The 22496-nt window shown below is 47.9% G+C and overlaps 1 protein-coding gene across 3 annotated transcripts; it reads right to left on the bottom strand.

Moving 5' to 3' along the window:
• Positions 1 to 4986: 4986 nt before the first annotated feature.
• MLEC (malectin) lies at positions 4987 to 20132 on the bottom strand. 3 transcript variants are annotated; one of them, XM_019467251.2, is made up of 5 exons: positions 19882 to 20132; positions 12848 to 13026; positions 12089 to 12265; positions 11925 to 11982; positions 4987 to 10615 (listed from the first exon to the last, which is right to left on the bottom strand). In XM_019467251.2, the coding sequence occupies exons 1-5, from the start codon at positions 19883 to 19885 to the stop codon at positions 10386 to 10388; spliced, it is 648 nt and encodes a 215-aa protein (XP_019322796.1). In that variant the 5' UTR covers positions 19886 to 20132; the 3' UTR covers positions 4987 to 10385. The 3 variants fall into 3 exon arrangements, with proteins under 3 accessions (XP_019322796.1, XP_019322795.1, XP_053758082.1); XM_019467250.2 differs by lacking the exon at positions 19882 to 20132 and adding an exon at positions 19417 to 19809; XM_053902107.1 differs by lacking the exons at positions 11925 to 11982; positions 12089 to 12265; positions 19882 to 20132 and adding an exon at positions 19417 to 19817.
• Between the last annotated feature and the right edge of the window lie 2364 nt (positions 20133 to 22496).

Below are 22496 nucleotides of genomic sequence, written 5' to 3'. Positions count from 1 at the left end.
ACCCAGACTTAGGCCAGAGTGAAACTCCACCTTTCTCCCCATGGTCAGCCTCAATACTTAATTTATGCCAGGCTTTGCTGTGTCGTTCTCACCTTATGTAAGGGGCTTGGGAGGGGCTGACAGACCTAGCCTCATTCCTGGACAAAATCCAAACCTTACTACACCCCAGCTGCCCAGCCTGGTGGAACAGTATGTGGCCAAGTTCCTATCTAAAAACTGTCCTGTCTTTGAGAGATTACCACGGTGGCATTTACCAAACCGTTCAGGAAAATTTTAATAGATGTGTACAAAGAATTAAAGTCCTTCCCTTTGCAAACAACTCTTTTAAAACCACTCAGCAGTGAGTGGTTACTGAAGAATTTCCAGAACTTTTAATATGCTACTTAATTGTGAATCACCAGGAGGGAGGCTCAGAATGCAGCCATTTCCCACTCCCTTGCTCACTGAACCTTTGTTCTCAGAGTTCTCAGGAATAGTTACCTGGATCCCCCACTTTTCTCTTTCTAGGGATGGTAACAAATGTATTACCCCTTTTATGCACAGAGTTGTTTAGTGCAAAGATGTTTACCACAGAACCATTTGCAACATTGAAAAATTACAATAAATTACAGTTGCATCCATTCAAGTTATGCAGCTGTTAAAAAGAATGAGATCCCAGGCCCCTGGGTGGCTGGTCTGTTAAGCATCTGACTCTTGATTTCAGCTCAGGTCATGATCTCACGGTTTGTGAATTCCAGCCCCACATCAGGCTCTCTGTTGTCAGCACATAGACTTGCTCAAGTGTGCTCGCGCATGTGTGCTCTCAAAAATAAACATAAAAAAAAAAAAAAAAGAATGAGATCCATCTATATGTACCAGTATAGAGAGAGCTTAGACATATTGGGGGTAGGAGGAGACAGGGGGGACAAGGCACAGAATCCCATTTGTTTAAAATAAAAAGGACATGAAAAACAAAAAGGGGGGGGGGGCACACCTGGCTGGCTCAATTGGTTAAGCATGGACTCTTGATTTTGGCTCAGGTCATGATCTCACAGTTCATGGGTTCCAGCCCCTTCACAGGCTCTGTGCTGATATCACAGAGCCTGCTTGGGCTTCTCTCTGTCCTTCACCCCCTGGCGCTTGCATGCTCATGCTCTCTCTCCCAAAATAATAAACTTAAAAAAAAAGAAAGTAAAAATAAATAAAATAAAAAGGACATGAATATATGGATCTGCATCTGCAAAGGAAGAGATCTTGAGATACACTAAAGTGTTAAGCGTAGTTCCCTCGGGGGAGGAGACAGTATTAGGAGGAACAAACTAAAAAGAGTATATAGTCACTTTTGACATGAGAGCTACTTATGCACTATTTTGTCACCAGCATACGATCATGGGTTGCTTATATATTTAAAAAATATACATCTTAGGATCTTTGTCCGGAAGGAAAACGTTAAACCAAAGTAGCCTTATCTTCTCTTAAAATTTAAAAGCAACTTCACATGTGATCACTTTTTCCTGTTCAAAAGAAAATTAAATAAAAACTCCTGTATAGGGAGCTGGAGCTGGGGCCTATACTCTCTCGGGTCACTACCTATGAACCTTTGTTCACACACACACACACACACACACACACACACACACACACATACATGGAAGGAGTAGGAAGAATAAGGGCTATAAACTCCAATCTGCTGCTACTTCTCTTCACCAATCTTTCTAAGGCGTATCAAAAGGCTCTTTTAAAAAGTGTTTTTTGAAAAGTACATAAACTAACACCATGTTTGGAGGAAAGAGGACAACACAGAGCTACCGGATTAGCAAATTTTAACCCAAGGTTTCCCTGGGCTAGATGCGGGAAGGCCAGCATGGACAGGCCAGACTCTTTCACCCCAGCTCTGAGCTCTGCAAGTCCCTCTCCTGGTTGTTTTCCTTGCTGTAAGAGGTGTGACAGTGGCTATTTTCCAGGGCAGTCCCAGGGTAGCCAGGCAGTCTGACTCAAACCAGGCCAGGCAGGTGGGGCCTGGTGCTGGTGCAACCAAGGTAAGCAAGACATCAGAGGGCTTTTTCTGCAAAGACTGGGAACTTCAGTCCTCCTTCCTACTCCCTCCTAAAGGTGGCATGCATCCAATTGGCGGGTCAAAGCTGGGACTGCAGGCATGCCTTGTGGGCTGGGGCTGAGAACTGGTAACTTCCCTAGTAGCCAAGTCACCATCTCCCTGGCTGAGGGCTGTTTTTACAAAGCAAGAATTTATATTTATATCCCACCTGTTTCCAAAAGGGATTTCTCACATATTCCCAAGTCATACAGCACAAGCTTGGTGAGTGAAAACTCATGGAGCCTTGTGGAGGGCAGTACTTCCAAATTTTTAAATGCATATAATGTTTGACCCAATAATTCCCTAATGGATTCTGAAGAAACATGTGCACATGTGCAGAATAAATCTGTGTAGGGGCACCTGGGTAGCTCAATCAGTTAAGCGTCTGACTTCCACTCAAGTCAGAATCTCACCGCTTGTGAGTTCGAGCCCCACATCGGGCTCTGTGCACAGACGGTTTGAGCCTGGAGCCTGCTTCGGATCCTGTGTCTCCCTCTCTCTCTGCACCTCCCCGCTCATACTCTGTCTCTCTCTGTCTCAAAAATAAACATTAAAAAAAAATCTATATCAATATGTGTATATGTATATATGCGTATACATATAAATATATGTACATATAAAATATGTATAAAAGGAAAGATATTCACCAGACCATCACCTATATTCTCCTCTAGGGATTAGATGAGTAGGTATGAGAATGAGAAGTTTTCAGATTTTGCATCCATATAACTTTAAATTAAAAAAATGCTCATGTATTTCCTATATCACTACATCTTAAAGAGTTACTTTCTTTTTCAGAAAAGGAATGATATAATAAACCTCCATTTAACCATCACCCAGCATCATCAGTTACCTTCATTTAATTGTTTTTTGTTTTGTCTTGTTTTTTAAAGAACAGCACATCATGGCATTAAGAGCATGAGCGTGTGGTTAGTCCCACTCCTCACTCTGTCACTTACCAGCTATGTGACTTCGGGCAGGTCATCTATCCCCTCTGAGCCTTTGTTTCCTCCTTTATAAGTCAAGCTAGTCACACATCTTCCCTGGATGTAGTGAAGAGATCAAAACCAGCAACGAAAGCACGATGCTGGTACCAGGGAGCGTGAATCGTGAGTGGTCACGATGCCTATATATTTGAGCGGCCTTTCTCCAGGACCCCTCAGCAGAGGGCAGGCACACCAGATGGGGAGAAGAGGTGGAGCTGGATGGGAGAGCATGGTGACTGAAGAGAGCTGAGGGGAAATGAGCTAAGGACCAGGCTTGAGGAAGCCACACATGGATTCCAGTGGCAGGGGCAAGGAGACCCAGGACAGCAAGTCTTAGCACAAGGCCAAGCCAAAAGAGCAAGTGGGGTTATTTTTTACTAACATATAAGTGGGTGGCAACAAACAAAACTAAGACTCTAGGGCCAGAGTCCTGCAGTGAGGTGCCTACCACCTCAGGCTGTCAGAGAACAGAGGCAATCCCACTGCAGAACCTCCCTGCTCCACGTCCTCTCTTCCTTGACCCCTCACCACTGCTAATAGCAACGAGCTTTCCAGTAAATGTGGAGAAAACTCCTCTCTCTTCCTCTATACGGGACGGAGGGGGGGTGGGGTACTAAGTATGGAGAAAGGTCCGACACACCGGCTCCAGCCAACCGGGAGCCTGATTTCCTTCACGAGATTAAGATCTGGACCCAAGGAGCGGTTTCACCCAACCCCCAGCACTTGGCCCAAGATCTTCTGTCAGTTTTCCTCCCTGCAACTCCCTAGAGCAAGGCTTCTTCAGGTCTCTTCCCCCATTTGGCAGCTCGCGGAAAGCTACTTGAAATAGTAACAGCTAGGTCTGAATTAGTAAAGAACTCCAGTTATGGGTGGGCTCGAGCTAAGAAAGAGGCTCTGTGGGCCTCCTGGTTTATTTGGGCCCTGAGAACAGACGCCATCAACACTGGCCTCATTCTTGGAGCTGAGCAATGAATTCTGCCCTTTAAGGGATAACTGAGGGAAGTAGGCCAAACTCTCCTGGTACCAGCAGCCTCCATTCTTGCTGGAGAAATACAGCAGGTAGGTTCTGGAGTCTGGAGCCAGTCACATAGCATGGTGGGGAAAGGAAAGGTAATCAGAGTAATAGAGAGTAATGATGAACCAGAATCCTGGTGTAAAGTCCTAGCTCCGTCTACGCTGGCTCTATGGCCTTGGGCAAGTCACTTCACCTATGTAAGGCTAATACCAACTGTTTTGTTGAAGATTAAACAGAAATAACTTCTGTAAAAGTGCTTGGCATTGTGCCTCATCCATTTCAAGGGCTCCATTAAGGGATATCTACAATTATCCTTATAGCTTAGAGAGAACAGGGGCTTTGCAGGCAGATAGACTGAATTTGAAACCTGGCTTCACTGTTTACTGACTAGCCTGGGGTAAATTAAGGTTTTTGAGTTTCATGCTCCTCAGCTGTGAACAAGGTAGATTCATTACAGGGGGAAAAAGTCCTTCCTGCTCTTTCTGCATATACATCCTTCCCAATGTATACTCAACACTGACAACACACCTGAAAAGGAGAAAGCAGAGAAAATCGTCCCAGGGCTCGGTCTGTCCACAGGCTGTCATGGAAGCTGAGGGAAAGATGTGCATTGGGAGGGAGAGTCGAGTCATGGCCTGGCATTCCAGTGAAAGTGGAAACAAAACAAAACAACTGTTTATTTTTCCTTGAATGCACTGCTGGCTGAAATGGCCAGGCAGTTTTACAGAACTTCATTCTCTTAACCAAACATCCCGGCGAAAACAGAAGCAAGAGACACGAGGCTAAAATGGACAAAAGCCGCCGGTCTTGTCCCAGGAGAGCCCTTTGCAGCTAAGTGAGCCCCCATGTCTCCCTTTTCCCACCCAATCACTTCACCTCTTCACAATCAAGTTCAAACTCAATCTCAACAGTGTCACTGCAAATTGTTTATTAAAACACAAAGCAATGGACAGTGAAAAACATCCTGATTTTTTTACTTTTTGGTGGGAGTAGGATGGGGCATGTAAGGGGTAGGGACAGATGGAGACAGCCCAGAAGGAAAGACAGCTCTATCCACCCCCCACTGCTTTCCCGGGCCAGCCAGGTTCAAAGCCCCTCAATCACATCTCACTGTGCTGCTGTAAATGCATGTTGTGGCTACAGTTTGTTTCGCCGCGGCAGGGAGAGGATGGGAATCTAGGAGCTACCAGGCCTACTAAGAACTTGCCACTCTTCTCCAGTACTTGGTATAGAACAGAGCAGCCAGGCCCGGGGGGGGGGGGGGGGGGGGGGGAAGGAGGCAGGGGTGGTTTCCTGACAAGCCAGGTTAGGCCAATAATTGTTGAAGAGGCTGCTCTGAGCTCAGAATGGGCAGCTGGTCCTAGTGTGTGAGAACATGGTGGAAGGAGGATCCAAAGAGGGAACTAATCCAGGGTCAAATTTCTTTTCATTCCCTGGATCGTAACACGCCAGGGAAGAGGAGTCAAGAACGCCTCATTCCTGGTTTTGCCGTAAAGACTCTCCCTGCCAATTCTCCCCTCCCACCTGGCAACTCGGCTCTCCTTTCCTGACAGTTGTCCTTTCAAAGGACGGAAAGCACACTTCAGTTTGTTGTTGTTTTCCCTCATACTGAAATAAAGCACTGAAGCTCAAAATAGAGGTGAGAACGAAGTTCTGCTTCTCCTGGTGCTGTGTGCCCCCACCTCACAAGACTGCCTGCATGTGAGAGGTGCCAGGGCCCTCCCTGCCAACTCTAACAGGACTACTGTTTCCCTGGCTGCCGGCACAATCCTGGCTCCTTGTCTTTATGATCCTGGAGGGGGTGGGGGGTGGGAGGGGACTGTCCCAAGAGATCCATCCTGCTCTTTTTCTGCCAGTCCAGCCAGTCCCCAAATTATCTGCTCTTATCAAAATGATTTGGCAGCCGAAGGCAGGCCACCCAAAAGGCAGCTGGGGAAGGACAAACTAGATCGGCAGCAAGCCACCCACGTACAAAGAAGAAATCCGCCCTAGCTGGGCAGCTGACCCACTGATGCCAATCTGGTCTCGTAATAAAATGAGGAAATCTAGCCCTCTTGCCCCAGAAGAGGTCTAAATACAGAAAGAGTCCTAGCTCGGACAGAACGGGAGAAATTACTCTGATCTCTCTGAAGCTTGAACATTAAGGCTTCTTTGCAATATTTTTAGAGCTCTTTGATCCCTAATTATATCTTTCCATAGAAGAGAAGCAGACTTCTAAGATTTCTGAACAGATCCCGGGTGTTTCTGGTTCTGCTTCCGCACTATCACTGAGCCTTACCCCAGGCTCCTTTCCCCCAGGGCCACAGCAGAAGGAGGCCCAAGCATCTCCTCCTCCTCCCTTGTTTTGAACAGGAGCATCTGTTACTCTCTCACTTTGGAAAGTTCACCTGCTCTCCTAGGTCCTTTGGAGAGGCATAGAGGACAATATTACACGTTGCCACTTGATGCCATTAAGGCTCCTCGAGGCAAGAAGACACTTGAATTAGGTTAGAGCCGGCCAGCAAAGGGGAGGGGGAGAAAGGGATGGGGAAGCAGCCCCACGGCAGGGACTGTAAGACCCCTGCCCAGACCTGAATCTAAAGGGAATGCCCACCCTGGCTCAGAGCAGGAGAGGAAAAGGCACTGTGCTGACCGGGGTGGGTCCTGCCCCAATCTCCAGGGAGGGTAGAGAACCTGTGGACTCTTTCCCTGGTCTTCCCAAGGAGAGCCAATTTCTAGAGAAAGGAGTATATGTGCTAGGAAAGGGAAAATACTGCTGCTGTTTTCTGAAGTTCAACTGAGATTCTAGAAGCCATGGCCAGGTCTTCCCAGGAGAAAGTAGAAGCAGGATAAGAAGGAAGAGAAATTCCTTAAAACAGAAGCTTCTCTAAAAAGATAAAGAAGTCAAAACACAATTCCAAAACCAGATTAGTTTCCAGACACAGAAAGGGGCAGGTAAACTTAACTTGAACTTCACCCCATCTCTTCAAAGCCTAATTGACCTCTAATGTGCTCTCCCAATTTCAGGCCAGTATCTCTTAGGCAAACAGTGGAAAAAAGAGAAAAGGTTACATTCTCAAACCAGCCGGTAGTGACCCTACAGGTCCTGTGCCGCCCCCACCCCCACCACCCGGGAGTCTAACACCACTGACACTCGAAGATAACCATTTTTCAAGTCACCAGAATTCAAGATATCCACTGAGCAGCTTCTCCTCCATAGTGGAGATGTTACAGAAATATGGATCTGGTTTAGGGGACATGAGTCTCACAGATTATTTCCTGGCAGGATGTTTCAGTCAGCATGAGTGAAACCCAAAAAGGCCAGCTGGTCCCTGACCCAAATCAGAGCTACACTGAAGACTCTCAGTCTATCCCCAGCAGAACATCTTAACGTGGTCCACCCAGAAACTGAACCGAAGCCACATTCCTGGCAAAAGGAGTTTCATCTTGGCCGTCTGCTCTTGGCTTTGGCCAGCTGGGCTCAGGGAGATCTAAAAACCTAGGACAGTGCATGGATCCAGTAGAAGAGTCCAGGCCTCCCCTTCCCCAGAGCTAAGTGGCATCCCTCATCACCTCCCCAACCCCAGATAGACTCCCTACAGCGTAGCTGCCTGGTCCTAGCACTAGCTCAAAATACAGGCAGGAGAACAAACAGTGCAAAAAGCAAACAACGAACAGAGTAATTTGTGACGTACACTATACAAAAATAAAAATAAAGAGTGCCCCACCCCACCCCTTTAACCTAAACTTCATGTACCTATATCATCTTGAAGGAGCCCCCCCCTCCCCGAACAAAAAAAAAAGCTTTCAAGTTCAGCATCATGGGCCAGCTGTGACCAGCCCTGGGCAGCTGTTAGCTGGGTGGACTTGGCTCCAGGGGACTCTACCCCAGCCCCCCACCATACTTCTTCCTGTTTCCTCACTTCTCCTTTAGTTTTTGTGAGCCATAGAAAGATGTTCCTTCCTTTCGGACACAAGCAGAGGAAAATGCCCATCCCTATCCCTGGGCTCAGGGGAAAGGAGTGAGCTTGGAAACAGGGGTGGGCTTGGAAGCAAAGCTGCTTGGCTTACAGTACCGTTAGGAAATGGCCCCAGGAGCCAGGGTTTCCTTCTGAGACTCTGAGTCACTGAAGGGATGGGTTGAGGTGAGTAGGCGGGACCCCTCCTTCCTCAAAGACCCAGGCAAACTAACAAACAAGGCAAAATGGAGGCAGCGAGTCCTCCTTCCTCCTCTTGTCTACTCCATTGACAGTGGCCTACAGCTTTGAGGAGATCTGATGGAAGGGGAACCAAAGCCACTGTCAGAAGCCCAATTAGTCAGGACGTCCATTGCCCTGGGCAAGGGGTGCCCCGGACCAAGGCTACAGGATGCCATCCTTCAAAGCAGGGAGCTTTGTGAAGCACTCCAGGAAGTGTTCCCCTTATTGCGGCCTCAGGCCACAGTCATCCAGATGCCTGACTCAATCCCCTACTACTGAGGCCTAAGTCACAGCTAAAATAAAGGGCTCCCACTCTCAAAGGACTAAATGTTGGCCCAGAGTAACTCATTAAGAGCCAAAACCCAGGCCATGAGCCCAAGAGCTACTTACTTTGTCACATAAGCAATTCAAATGCGTGGAGCTCTTCAAACACATCAAAAAAAAAAAAAAAAAAAAAAAAAAAAAAAAGACAAAATTAAACACATTCTAAAAAGATGAGCCTGGTCTGAGATTCTATGCTGCTCTAGCCCAAGCGGAAGCTAACCCTGCTGCTTTCCACCCACAAAACTCTGTGTAGCTTGGTTGGGTCCTCCCTCATTGTTGCTCTAACTGGGAAAAGAATAACAGTGACCAGAAAGAAAAGGCAACAGGGAACCTTCATTTCCTGTACAAGTTTTTCCAGGGGATTGAAGACAGCCACTTGATGCTAAGGCTGGCTTCAGAGCTGCCAGGACTATGGCTGACTAGAAATCTTTCAGCTCCGTCACACCAAGAACCCAACTGCAGCTCAGACAGGGAAATGAAAGGAAAGGGGCAGACTGCTAGGATCGGGAAGAGGCGCCAGTGGGCCAGATACAGACAATGAGTCTAATTTCTTGGGGCAGCTCTAGGCATAAACCAAAACTGGTTGACTTGTGACACAGAAGGACATGGGAATAAATGAACATCAAATACTAGATAGACACTCTAAACAGTGGTCAGTCACTTAGTAGGGCTCAAGTCTCTGAGGTGGCTCTTAAGTTATGCTAACATAAGCCTTTTCTAATCCAAAGACCAGAAAAGACTTTTAAGGTCAAGTGTTCTGTTGCTGCAGGCTGGAAAGCATCCCTGTCCCCTGGCAGCAAGACCCTACAAAGGGGCCAGTAAAAGAACTGCTGGGTCAGGTCCTCCTGGCTGCTGGCTCAGAGATCCAGGGAGGGAGGTACCAACAAGGTGAGGTGGTAGAGGATAAGACATTCAAGCAGAGGGAACCCCAAATCCCCAGGTCGCCTTCCCTTCTTGGCAATAACTTAGCGGGATGATTGAGAGAGAGAGAAGAGATTTCAAATGGGCCAGATTAAAGGGGGAAAAAAATGAGAAGAAATCAAAGTCCCCAACAGGCACTGAAATCAAAATGATTTGTTGTGGTAACAAGTCAGAGGCAACTTGAGGACCTGACATAAACTAATCGTCTTGGATACCAGACAGTCCTCTAACTGGCATATGTCAGGGAGACAAGCAATGACAAAGCGCAAACACTTAAGGTGGAACCATCACTGGGCTGAAACCAGAAAGGCTTCCAAGTAAGGAAGTATCTAATTTTCTTTTCTTTTTTTTTTTTTTTTTTAATCCCCCTTCTGTTTTCGTCTTTATCGTACAAATTATACACCTTCACACATACACAAAGCACACACACTTTCAATCCCAGGACATCTGAAAACTTATCTGGACATAACTTCAGAACATACCCAACTCCCAGCGCTGGTCTTCTCAGGTAATAAGATGACATTTCCCTGCTGTTAATTTCTAACCTAAAAAAAGGAACCACGTCTGCTCTGGGTTCAGAGTCCTTTCCACTAGGTGTGCAGATGGGGCTCCTTGAACATGGAGGATCTGCTTCACCTTAAGTACCCTGGAGAGGAAAGAGACGGCTGGGGCCAGCCACAAAGAGAGCACAAGGACTGAAGCAGGGCTGGGACCAGTGGTGGATAAGGGCTGCTCTCTACCCACTCTGCCTCTTTTTTTCTCCTTTAATTTTTGTGTGTGGTTTTGTTTGTTTGTCTGTTAATCACTGTGAAAAATACAGAAACCAAAACCAACATGTTCGGTTTCTTTCCCACACCCCTTCACCCTGTTCAGGATGGTATTTGTTCTCACAACCGGCAGAGGCAGAAGAGGGTTGGAATGAAGACTCCAAAGGCCACCAGGATGGGAAACATGAGGCTGCTGTTGTCCGAGGCATAGGGGTTGGGCGTGCGGGGACCTGACTGCACCCGATTCTTATTGGTCTGTCTTTTGAGATTAGACCCTTCATCGTATTCTTCTTCTTCTTCTTCCTCTTCTTTCTTCTCCAGTCCTGGATGAGGCTGCAGCTTTGGTACATCTGACACAAGAAAGTAGACTTCTTTAAGTAAGACCCACACCATTTAAAAAAAAATTTTTTTTTAATGTTTATTTATTTTTGAGAGAGAGAGAGACAGAGTGCGAGCAGGGGAGGGGCAGAGAGGGAGACCCAGAATCCAAGGCAGGTTCCAGGCTCCGAGCTGTCAGCACAGAGCTTGACGCAAGGCACGAACCCACAAACCATGAGATCACAACCTGAGCCAAAGTCGGATGCTCAACCGACTGAGCCACCCAGGTGCCCCAAGACCCACACCGTTTAAGTGAGACCCTTAAGAGCCATAAATGAGCCACAATAAAGAGATGCTATGACCTATGCAAGGTCTACAGCAAAAAAACAGATGTAGCAGAAACAACTCCTGGCCTAGAGAATAGCAGATGGCTGCAAACACCAGTCTTTTTTAGATTTAACTAAAATGTAGTAAAAGCCCTACCCCAGGGAGGCTTCCTATCACCTTCCTTTTCTACTTCTTCAGAACCGTGAGGACTGGACTGAACAGTGGCAATGACTCGACACCCAAAACTTAACCTTTTCAAATCCCTTCTGCAGCCTCCACCATCCCATATGCCCTTCTGATTCACACAGCAACTGAGGAAAAGCTGAGCTACAGGGCCCTGGGTTGTCAGCACACACCACCCCTCTGTTCTGCCTGCTCCTTAGGGACTCTGTCGGGAAAGGGTACAGAGGCCGAATGGAAGAGAAAAGTCACTAAGACACCAGCTTTCTGTGCAAAAATCAGCCTGGGAAGCTGGCAGCCAGGATCATCTCAATGCTGAGAAAGTGATATACCCTAAGGCTGGATCCCAAGGACAAGGAGACATTCGGAAGTGGACTTTTGTCCAGTGCGGTTTTGTCCAGTGCGGTTGAGCAATGCCCGACAGCACACCGAAACGCTGAAAGACTCCTCCCTCTTGCCTTTTCCCTTTCTGCCCCCAGGAAATTGATGTCAAAGAAAGAGAATAAAGACAGGTTTTAGGCGATTCCAAGACTAGAAGGGTCAAGGCACACCAGTAGGTACCATTATTAAGCCCCATTTACAGTGAACTTAAAGGAATTTGTCCAAAACCAAACAGCTGATTAAGTGGCAGCAGCAAAATCTGAACACAGACCTTACTCCAAAGCTATGGTCAGCACCATGCTGCACCCCGTCCCCATCCATCTGACTTCGGATTCCCCACAATTTGGCTTTAAGTGTTTATACAAAAGTGAATGGCTAAATTATTCCCCCAAGGCTTTCCTCAATCATATCCTTCAGACCAAGGGAAAAAAGCAAGTTAAAAACACCACTTACCATCCACTGTCCCAGCCATGATGTAGAGTGCACAAACTTTGGGATTGTCATAGTACCCCTGGGAAATGGGAGAACCGGGGTCAGCACCACGCAGCAGTAAACATTCCCCCACCCCCACTCTTTTAAACATCTCCTCAGCTGGGAAGGCAGAGGGAGAGCATTACCTTTACAAACTCGATGTAGAGTTTCCCTGTGAAGGTGGACACCTCCCCTTGGACACTCAGCTTTCCCTTTCTGATGCTCATAGGGATGATTTCATCATGAGCTGTGCTGTGCCCAACACGATCAAAGATGTCCAAGTCCTTCACCACAACATGGCCATTCAGTCGCACATCAAATACCTTCCACAATTAAAATAAAAAGAAAGAGAGACAATGTCAAAACCATCAGCTTCATACTCCTTTAGCAGCTGGACATCATGTACCTGCTTGGGCTTCAAGTTCAGAAATAATTTTTAAAATGAAAGAGCTGGATACAGTCAAGGGTACAGAGTTCTTTACATGAGCCAAATCAAAGCCATGTTCCTTCATGGTCAAGGTCTCATACTGGCCTTAGGAAACAAAGAATATAAACAAAAAGCTCAACATGGAAAAAAAAAAAAAATGCTCAACATGGAAAGAAGGAAATTCATAAGAAGAGACAGGAAAAGAATAAGGCTAAAAACAAGAAGGTGCTGACAAGTAAGGAAGACGACCAGGATCAGTTAGTTGCCAAGAACTAAGAGTCTGGCATTGCCTTCTGTCACCAACCCCCAAGGCAAGTGCAGCCTTGTGAGCAACGGGACATCGCTTCTCGAGGGGCAGAAGGAATCCAGCTTCTCCTCAAAGCTCACCTGTTCCTCCCTTCTGGGGAGGCTCTTACATTCTCTGGCCCATAGCAGGGGACTATCCAAGAGTGGCAATGTCCCACTGACCAGGCCTCACCTTCTGCTGGGACTGTGCAAAGTAGACCTCAGCAAATTTCAACACCAGCACGTAGTCCCCCTCCTCCTTGATGGGCACTTCGTAGCCAAAAGTCTCCTCATTGTACCGCTCTGTTTGATACAGGATCTGGTCCTCGGGGTTGGAACGCAGGATTGGCAGTTTCATACCATAGTCGGAGGCTGGGGACAAAAGACAAAGAGACACCACATCAGAGGCAAGACACACAAAAATTGCAGAGACCCCACAACTGCCAGAGCCATTTCTGGGGCAATGCTAGTAACCCTCCCAGGGGAAGGGGCCACCCCCTCTGCATCTGGCTTTAAAGAGACCAGACACAAAGGCAAGCATCAGAGAGCCTAATGGCTCTAAGGAAGAAAAAGTGAAAGAAACCAAACACTAATCACCCCAAGAGCTCCCTAACCCTCAGAGAAGAACTTCTTAGAAGCTTGTTAAAATGACTTTCCTCAACTGCAGAGAGTGACAGGAAGAAAACAGGCAAAAGCTACAGCTCCTGGCTCCCTGAGAGGGGAGCTTCAGAGAAACCTCATAAAACAGGGGGGGATGGCCAGGAACTCTGCAAGACCATTAAGTTCAAAGAGTTTTTTTCATTCAGAAAAGCTCAAGGGTCTAAAACAAACAGGAAATGTTAGGCAAGTCATTCTGCATTGTCTTTACTACAAATAAGATACCAGCTTAGTTGCTTTTTATAATTTTCATTCACAAAGTTCCAAGGGTGGTAAATACCAGAGAAACATGCTCACAAAAAGAAGGGCGTGATACTCTCTAATTTCTTTTACATGCAAGCACCTTACTTCCCGCAAACTCACAAAACTCAACCTCACCTACTCTCTCCTGAACGTATCCCCAGTTAATCCAAAAGAGTTCAGAACCAAAAAGTTCCTAATGTAGCCCCAGCACCTAACAAAGTCCCTGGCACATAAATAGGCACTCAAGATGATTCGCTGAACCAACAAACAGCAACTAAGGAGGTCCCTGAGGAGCAGTGAAGCCATGCTATTCTTTCCATAGGGCTAAGCCATCCTCGCAGGAAAAAAAATCTGCCAAGGTCCTATTGGCACCTCTGGCCTAAGATGCCCAAGTCCTGGGGGAGCCACCTTTCCCATCTCACACACTGATAAGGAATAAGGCAGGGTAAAAGTAAAAAGTTAGAGGTGCCTGGCTGGCTCAGTTGATACAGCACGTGACTCTTAACCTCAGAGTCAGGAGTGTTTATGCCCCACACTGAGGGTAAAGCTTACATTAAAAAAAAAAAAAAAAAAAAAAAAAAGGTAAAAAGTTACATACCTTGAGTCAGTATCAAAAAGCCAAAAACCTCTACTGCCCCCAGCCTTCTTCCCCCAACCTTAGTAGGAGACAAGATTACGCATGTTTTTCTCCCCCCACCACATAACAAATTAAACCGGGGTCTTGCCTCAAATATTAGACACTGACCGCACTCCAGCCTCAGAGATGAATAGCTATGCTTCCTCCTTCAGAGAGCAGCTTCTCTGACTCCTTTATCCTGTAAACACAGTGAGGTTTCCCAGTGCTCCATAATCTACTTTCCAAACTGCAGACTTAGCAATGATTTCAGTACACCCGCCTAGTCTCTCCTCCAGCCTGGGATTAAGATTTCAAGACCACCTTCCAATCTCACATGATGACTCTGAAGACATTTGGCACCTAGATCCTTTGGGAGATGTCCAAGAGCAGTCATCCCTGGAGCTTTATCATCTGAATCACCACAACTCCACCAGGATCTTTTATCTCTAAGGAAGGTGAAAGAGTAACTAAAGAGCCAGCGGCTAAGGTCAAGCCCTCAAAAAAATAAACATAACTGTTAACAGTTCCTGTAAGTGAACAGTTAGCCGTGACATCAGATGGACCTGATGAGACAATGCAACAGGAAACTTATTGCGCTTTTGTCTTCAGGCTTTTTTCTTTTTATTTCTTCTCAAGAAATCAAAGGGTGGCCAAGTAGCACTACAAAGGATGGACTGCCAACATGCCTCAGCTCTTTCCCAGGCTCAAACCCTTATACCATGAAGATTAAAAGACTGCTATTTCTCTTCCACTTGAGCTCTAAGAATTCCCTTCTTCCAGGAGGACCATGATCCTTACAAATTTGGAACATTAACTACATTTGCTTTTTACATACACAGGAAATTTTGTACATGTGTGGGGAATCTTTTTTCTTTCTTTCTCGTGAGCGGAAAAAGTGAGAAACTGACAGTAATGTAATCTGTAAGAGCCGCAGTCTCACAACTAACAAAACTCAGCCATGTGAATAAAAACTACTTAACAACCTTGGAATTACCTTTAAATATTTTTCCTGTAAAGCCCAAGTGGCTTTCCCAGGAGATCTGCCACATGCTTGTCCAAGTCCCAAGTGATGCAGCAGTAAAAAGGGTTTCTTTCTTTCCCCTTTAGACTTTAGGTATTCACAGCTAAACAGATCTCTCTAAAATACAGTGACGTGTACACAGTCAGCACACTGCTGAAGTTGGCACAATATAGCTCAGACAGTTAACCAGAAAGGAAGGCGGCCAAAGGGCCTACATTATGTCTGCTGCTTCTTAGTTCGGGACAATGGAGGAACCAGGCTGTTTGAAAAATTCAGCCCCAGTTTGAGAGTAAGACAGGCCTGGATTTGAATCCTGGCTCCGCCGCCTAGCATGTGGTGTGGAACGATTTGTCTTCTCACCTATAAAATGGGGATAACAACCTATCCCACAGGTTGCATGTAGGGAGATCTGTAAACATCTTAATACAGTGCCTCATAGAGACACAGACAGACATAAAGGTATGCCACCCAGGCAAGCATATGCACACAATAAGCACCAAAAAAAAAAAAAAAAAAAAAAAAAGATGCCTCCACTCCCAGGAGTTTAGGGAATGGACCAAGTGGAAATGGAAGTAATAAAAAAATTGGAAAACTGCGGTGAGGAACCACAGCAGTGAAAAAGCCAGAATGAGCTGGAAGCTGTCCTACACGAGACCACCACTGCAGAGCTGCTGTGGCACTCCACCCTTGCCACCCCACCCTTGCCACCCCGAGGTTAGGCCTCCCACCTGACCGCTAGCTTATTCTTCTCAGTCACTTCCTTCTCACGCAAGGCGAGTCCATAAAGAATTATTCTGAATGCACTGAGGCGGGGAACCTTGAGGATTCGGTTAATCAAAAAGGAAGGGCCAAAGGGCCTACATTACGTCTGCTGTTTCTTACTTAGTTCAGGACAATGGAGGAGCCAGGCGACTTAAAAAATTCAGCTCCAGTTTGAGAGTAAGACAGGCCTGGATTTGAACCCTGGCTCTGCAAACTACTATATGATTTGGAACAGATTATTATCTCTAGGTGTTTGTTCACCTGTAAAATGGGGATACCGCCTACCTAAGTTCTCTACCTGTGAACTTCTGCTACTGAGAGGGCCTGCAGATGAAGCCGGCCTCTTAGGCGAAAGTATGGAGAGAAAATTCTAAACAAATCCCACAGCCTTAAGCAAATCAGACACAGCAGTGACCCTCAGCGTCTTTCATGCTCTAATCTCCCCAGAGCCAAATCCCTCCCCAGCCAAAAGGAAGGCTGCCCAGAAAAGGGTCTTCCTTAGGCCTGCAGAATTAGTAATCTAATAGGTTCAGGCCCTTAGCCACCTTTTTTCCCCTCTGGAACCATGTTCTGCCTACTTATAACTTCTTGTGAAAGGTTATCAAGAACAGAGAAAGATAGAGACACTTAAACCCACTCTGGGCAAGAGAGTTTTCAGACTCAGGTCACTGATTTCTAGAGCACGAGAAGTTATAGTACAAAGGAAAACAAGGCCCAGAGAGATAAAGCCTGTTCTTCAAGGTCATACAAATGATTGGCAGATATCTTTCTATGAAGAGGAAATAGCCTCTCCTAAAACCAGGCCAAGTCCTGGGCCCTCAGGCCAAATAACCAGGCCTTTTCCTCCTGAGTCAGGAGGAACCCAGAATGAGCAAGAACCTGGAATTTGCAGCATGCCAAAGCCCCAAGTTGAGCACTCTATAGTGATATTTCCATCTGGTGAAGCCCACAAGTTGAAAAAGCCTTTCCCAGGCCATGAGGATCTCCTGTGAGCACTAGCTACCCTCAAGGCAGAAATGAAATTCAGTAAACATTATGAAGTGCCTTTGAAAGCAAAAGCCACTAGGTGCCCTAAGCCACTCACGGTTACAAGAATGCTGAACTACAAAGACACTATAGAGAAACACCAAGTTCAAAAGCAGGCCAAACCCTTATCTGGATGAACTTGGCAACAAATGCCTAAATCCATTCAACATAAAACGAACCAATGCTGGAAACAGTATCGCCGGCATGTGGCAAAAGAAATTAGACATACAGCTCCTACTGCAATTAGTGTAATAGCTGCATGGAGCAAGGGTCTCCAAATACCTGGCACATCCCACCCAAACAGTGCCAGGGAAGGGAAGGCAGAGTGAACAGCTACACTTCCCTTGGTGGCACCGACTCCTTAGCACAGAAACTACAGAGATGCCTCCGGAGAATGGAAGCTGAATCGAATCGAAGACCCAGATCTAAGGCCACCAAAATGCTACTCTCAGTCAGGAACCCAGTAAGTGCAATGATGCAACAGGCTGGTCCAAGCCACAGTTGACAACCAGCCTCCACTCTCCATCCACCCCTTCCTACCGCTACAATTCATGGCCCCTGTCTGTTACACTCTGACAGAGTGGAGCAGGGAACCTCTGTTTATAGAGCACCCCAAAGGCTGGGGTCCAAGACAGGATTCCAGTACGCACGAGCTTTGGTAGGTCTCATGTAATTTTACCTGCTACAATAAACCCCTCCAAAGAAATTGCAACCATGAGCCAATAACCCAAGGACAGAGAGCCTGGCTGACTGCTGATCAGCACCACACCCTCCCCCTGCAAATCACCTGCACCAGCAAATTAAAACCAGGATTTCTGAACTGGGAACTGAACCTGCATGGTCTTAGCTTTTTCCTCTGCACAATAAACCTAATAGGATCATGTAATATGTAAAGCCTGGTATCTGTCAAGTGAAAGAAACCATCTGCACGCGTCCTCACCATTCCTATCTCAAGAGGCAAAGTCCACAAACGGTCTCTAGTTTCCTCAAGAGCTCCTTCCTCCCTGCCCACACCCATGAAGAAAGAGGAAGGGTCCAGGATGGAGACAGCAGTGACCTCGTGCTTATGTGAAGTCTGGCTTCGGCTGCTGTTACAGCTGCTAAAGACCGGGGCCCTGACTCGGCTGAACCCGGGCCACTGAGACCTACATGCCAGGGCTAAGTAAATTCCAAGACAAACACAGAACTTCAGAAAACAGCCCTGTGTCCCAACATCCTCACATGTATGGAAGCAATAAACCCTCGAATACAACAAACTCCAGGACACTGCAACTAACTTGGAAGAACGAAGTTAAACCCTTTCGTAAAGGCAAGAGCCAAATCTGGGCATCGTGGAAAGAATGAGAGAAAGTCTGTCTCTTAGCTTTCTGGAGATGGCACACTGCCAATTTGGCAGCCTCTGAACCCAGCATACAACATAAATCTCCTTCCAACACACGAAATAAGGAACTTCCCTCTTAAACCTGTTGTCCAATCCCACTTAACAGAAGAAAGCGTCTAGAGCAGATTTTCCCAAAGTCTGGTCTGAGGATGCCCAACATCAGAAGCCCCTGGTGCAGAAACGTGGGTTTAATCTATTAGGTCTGGAATCCGCATTTTTAGCCAGCTCCCCCCCACCCCCACCCCCACCCCGCCATTCTTACACTAACTCTGAGAACTGCGCAGCTCTGTGAAAACTACTGTTGCTGGTCAGTTAAGTCAGAATCATTTTCCCCATACACTGGAATCCTACCCCTCAAGACTTCTTAGGGTAGGCGCTACACGCTCTACACACTCTCGGATAGAATACTCCAAAGGTTCCACTGGCTGACCCAGTTGACACTCCACCAGCCTCACGTGCAGGATGGCTTCAGTATAACCACCCTCTGGGGTGGCCTCAGCTTCTACTTTTGAGCACACACAGTCCTCACTCTAAAGGGGGGAGCAGGAGGAGGCTACAATCAAACTTTCCTGGCTCATCGTCTTCGAAGATTCCTTTCTATTCCGGCTAAGAATCAACCCCGCTCCTGCAGAAGGGGCAAGGAAAGCGGCCGATTTCTGGGATGGCAAGAATCTAGCAGGAACGGTCGTAATACAGCACAGCAAAACCACCCAGGCCTGGGACACTGATAACCTACGACCCGTGAGGCCTCGAGGTGGCAACAAGCCGCCCTCGTCTTTGGTTTCCCAGATCGGCTGGAAGAGAGGGGTTAAGAAAATGCAGGATGTGAGGTCCAAATATAACTTCTCGCCAACTCTGCCTCAATCTCTCTTCGTAGCTTCGAGACCGCGCCAGGCTCTGAGCTCTGACCGGGTCCCGGAGGAAACCGCAGAGACGGACTTGGCTCCGGAGACGTGGCCCCAGGGTCGAGGAAGGGGCTCAGAGCCCGCAGCCCTCGGTCGACTGCGCCCAGCACGGCAGGCCCCGGATCCCACGGCTCGGCTGAGGGGCTCTCACCTCGGCCCACCCGACCTTCCAAAGGGTCCTTGCGGAAGTGGATCCCGTGCACGTCCACATGCGCCTCGCCGCCCGCGTTGACGGCCCAGATGACGCTCTCGGGCAGCCCGGCCCCCGCCGAGCAGACCACGCCGAGCCCCGGCCCCCGGAGCGCCGGCGGCAGCAGCAGCAGCAATAGCAGTTGCAGGAGCGCCACGCCGGCTCCCTCAACCGCCCGGGCCTCCAGCATGGCGGCCACCACAGCGGGGGCAGCCTCCGCCGACCCTCGTCCTCAGTCGGCCGCCAGGCCGCCCCGGGCTCAGAAAAACAGCGCCACGGGCCGCTCTGCTTCAGTCGCCGGGGACATGTCGCTCTCAGGCCTCCTTCTCAGCCACGGGTGCCGCCTCCCACCTCAGGAACAACCTACCCCGCCGCCCAGCCCCCCACGACCCTACAGCCAATCAGCGCCCGGCCCTCATTAATTACCCATCGCCCAGCCGGGAGGCGCCCGTCCATTGGCTTCCGGGCGAGGGAAAGGGCGTGGCTACTCCCAGGAGCCAGCCCAACCAACAGGCTCGAGAGGGAGCGCGCGCAGAGGTGGGGAGTTCGGTTGAAGCGGCGGTTCAATGCGGAAGTGGCGGGGTGCAGCGCCCAGGCGGCCCCGGAATCCTGCAGCTGAATAGGAAAGGTGGCCTGGGAGGGAAGGTTTAGAGTAGGGCGCACTGACACGTCGCCAACACTTCCGGTGCTCCAGATCCTGGGACCGAATAGGCTCCGGGTAGGGGTGCGTTGCCCACTTTCCCGCCCCCTCTTTTCTCAGGGAGAGGCATGAACATAAGCTCTAGTAGGAGAAGCAGTGGAAACTCTTTCGACCCGAGCCTCAGTCTTTTTCTCTGTGTGAGGCAAAAAACCCATCCTCTCCTAGACAGGTTGCTAGCACAGGTCTTCAGGGCGAGAGTCCCACGGGGACAAGACCCCGCCCCCACCCCTTAGCGAGCTCTGGGCTGGTGGTAGCGTCCAGACGGCCGTCCAATCAGAAGGCTCCAACGCAGCGGAAATGCGTGGCCTTGTGGGGGAGGGGCTCCTGGCTACCCAGGTATCCTTGGCGACAGCCCGGGTCCGTCCCAGCGACTCAGGGGCGGGATCGGGACTTCCCCAATCCTGGTGAGCGGAGTCGCGCGTGGTACCCAGCCTGTAGGTGTACGCGTGACTCGAGCTCCCTTTCTGCCCTTTGGCATTTCACCCAGCGCTTTCCTACATTGGCGATCTCTGCGCTGTGGTCACTGTCCAAACCCCCACTCTTCAGACAGATAAACTGAGGTCCAGAGAGGGACTCAGTGTTGGCCAAAAGGTCACGCTGCAAGTTTAGGGCAGGGCCAGGGCAAATTCCACAAATATTTTTTGAGACCCTACTAGTATGGTTGGCAGATGTAGCAGATGAAATACAGGAAGCCCAATTAACTTTGAATTTCAGGTAAACAAATGGGACATACTATGAAAAAATAATTCATATTTTGTTTAAAATCCAATTTTAACTGGGCTTTTTGCATTTTACCTAACAACCCTACCTACTACGTGCCAGGCAATGAACTTTGTGCAGCAGCGAACAAAAACACCCAGGGTCCTGAATGAGAATTGCAGACTTTGAACTACCCACAGCTCAATTATTTAGCTAGAACAGAGATAAAGGAATGCAGTGAGATACCAAAATCGAGAGGATCCATGGGGGATATGGAAATGCACCATAATTCCTTGCCCAGCCCCCAAGGTCAGACCCCACAGGGTTAACTTTTAGAGTATCCGCCCTCCTGGTCCCACTTTTTCCCCACTTTTTCCCTCCGTAATTTGCAAGGATCTGGACTAGCTTGCTCCCACAGACATGTAAACGTCTCAAGGCACCTCTGAAGTCCTGCACTAGGGTTTCTTATCCCATTCTCCACTTCTCTGAAAACTCATCTTTGGAGAAAACTGACAAGTCAGCGCTTGAATAGCCCTCAGAGCAGGAGTATGGTGCAAATGGGAAACACAGGGACAAAGAGGTGATGGAGGCTTCCTCCCTCCCAGGCAGCTGACCTGTAGAGCCACACACTAAACTACCTACGGGAGCTCTTGTTTATTTTACCTTTAAGGTAGTGTAGTCCGGGAGAAACTATCACAAAAATGGATTAAATCTTTGGGGAGGACTCAAAAGACCTAACCTTAAGCCTTCTCTCGGTTCCCCAGATCCTTGGTCACCCCACGAGATGAATAGGATACTTGGCTAGCTCCCATTGGGCTCCTCAGATTCCATTCCTGACTGGGCTACCTTTGTACAGAGGAGTCTGGCCCAGCTTTTTGAGATCCAGTATCTGGTGAATTAGACCACCTCTTCGGTAAAATAAAAGTTCTGAGACCCTGGAGGCAGGATGAGCATGGAATCTGAGCTAGATTGCCTGGGTTCCAAGCCGTGCTCTACCATTTATTCACTGTGTGGCCGGCCTTGGGCAAGTGTTCTACCTCTCTGAGTTTCAGTTTCCTCAACTGAGAAAGACATAGTAGTAGTTCCTACTCTGAAGGCTAGATCTGAGGCTTATAAAAGGTAATGCAACCATTTGACCCAGCAATTTAACTCCATTTGACCCAAGAGAAATGAAAACATGTGTCCCCGCAAAGTGCATGAATGTTCACAGCAGCATTATTCACAACAGCTGAAAAGTGGAAGCAACGAAGTGTCCATCAACTGATGAATGGATAAACAAAATGTGGTACATTTATACAATAAACTATTGTTCAACCAAAAAAAGGTAATAAAGTATGGTTACACACTACGACATGGATGAACATTGAAAACATTACTCTGAGTGAAAGAAGCTAGACATAAAAGGCCACAAATTGCATTATTGAATTTATATAAAATGTCCAGAATAGGTAAATCTATACAGGCAGAAAGTAGATTAGTAGTTGTCTGGGGCTGGAGGAAGGGAGGCTGGGGGATGATAGCTAACATCTGTTTTAAAAAAATTGCTTGAAGGGGCGCCTGGGTGGCTCAGTCCGTTGAGCGTCCGACTTCAGCTCAGGTCATGATCTCGCTCCGTGAGTTCCAGCCCCGCGTCGGGCTCTGG

Source organism: Panthera pardus, unplaced genomic scaffold (assembly GCF_024362965.1).
Source record: "Panthera pardus isolate Hobbes unplaced genomic scaffold, ASM2436296v1 HiC_scaffold_15, whole genome shotgun sequence".
Classification (NCBI taxonomy): Eukaryota; Metazoa; Chordata; class Mammalia; order Carnivora; family Felidae; genus Panthera; species Panthera pardus.
The sequence above is the reverse complement of the archived record's forward strand: the minus strand, read 5'-3'. Positions and strand labels throughout refer to the sequence as shown.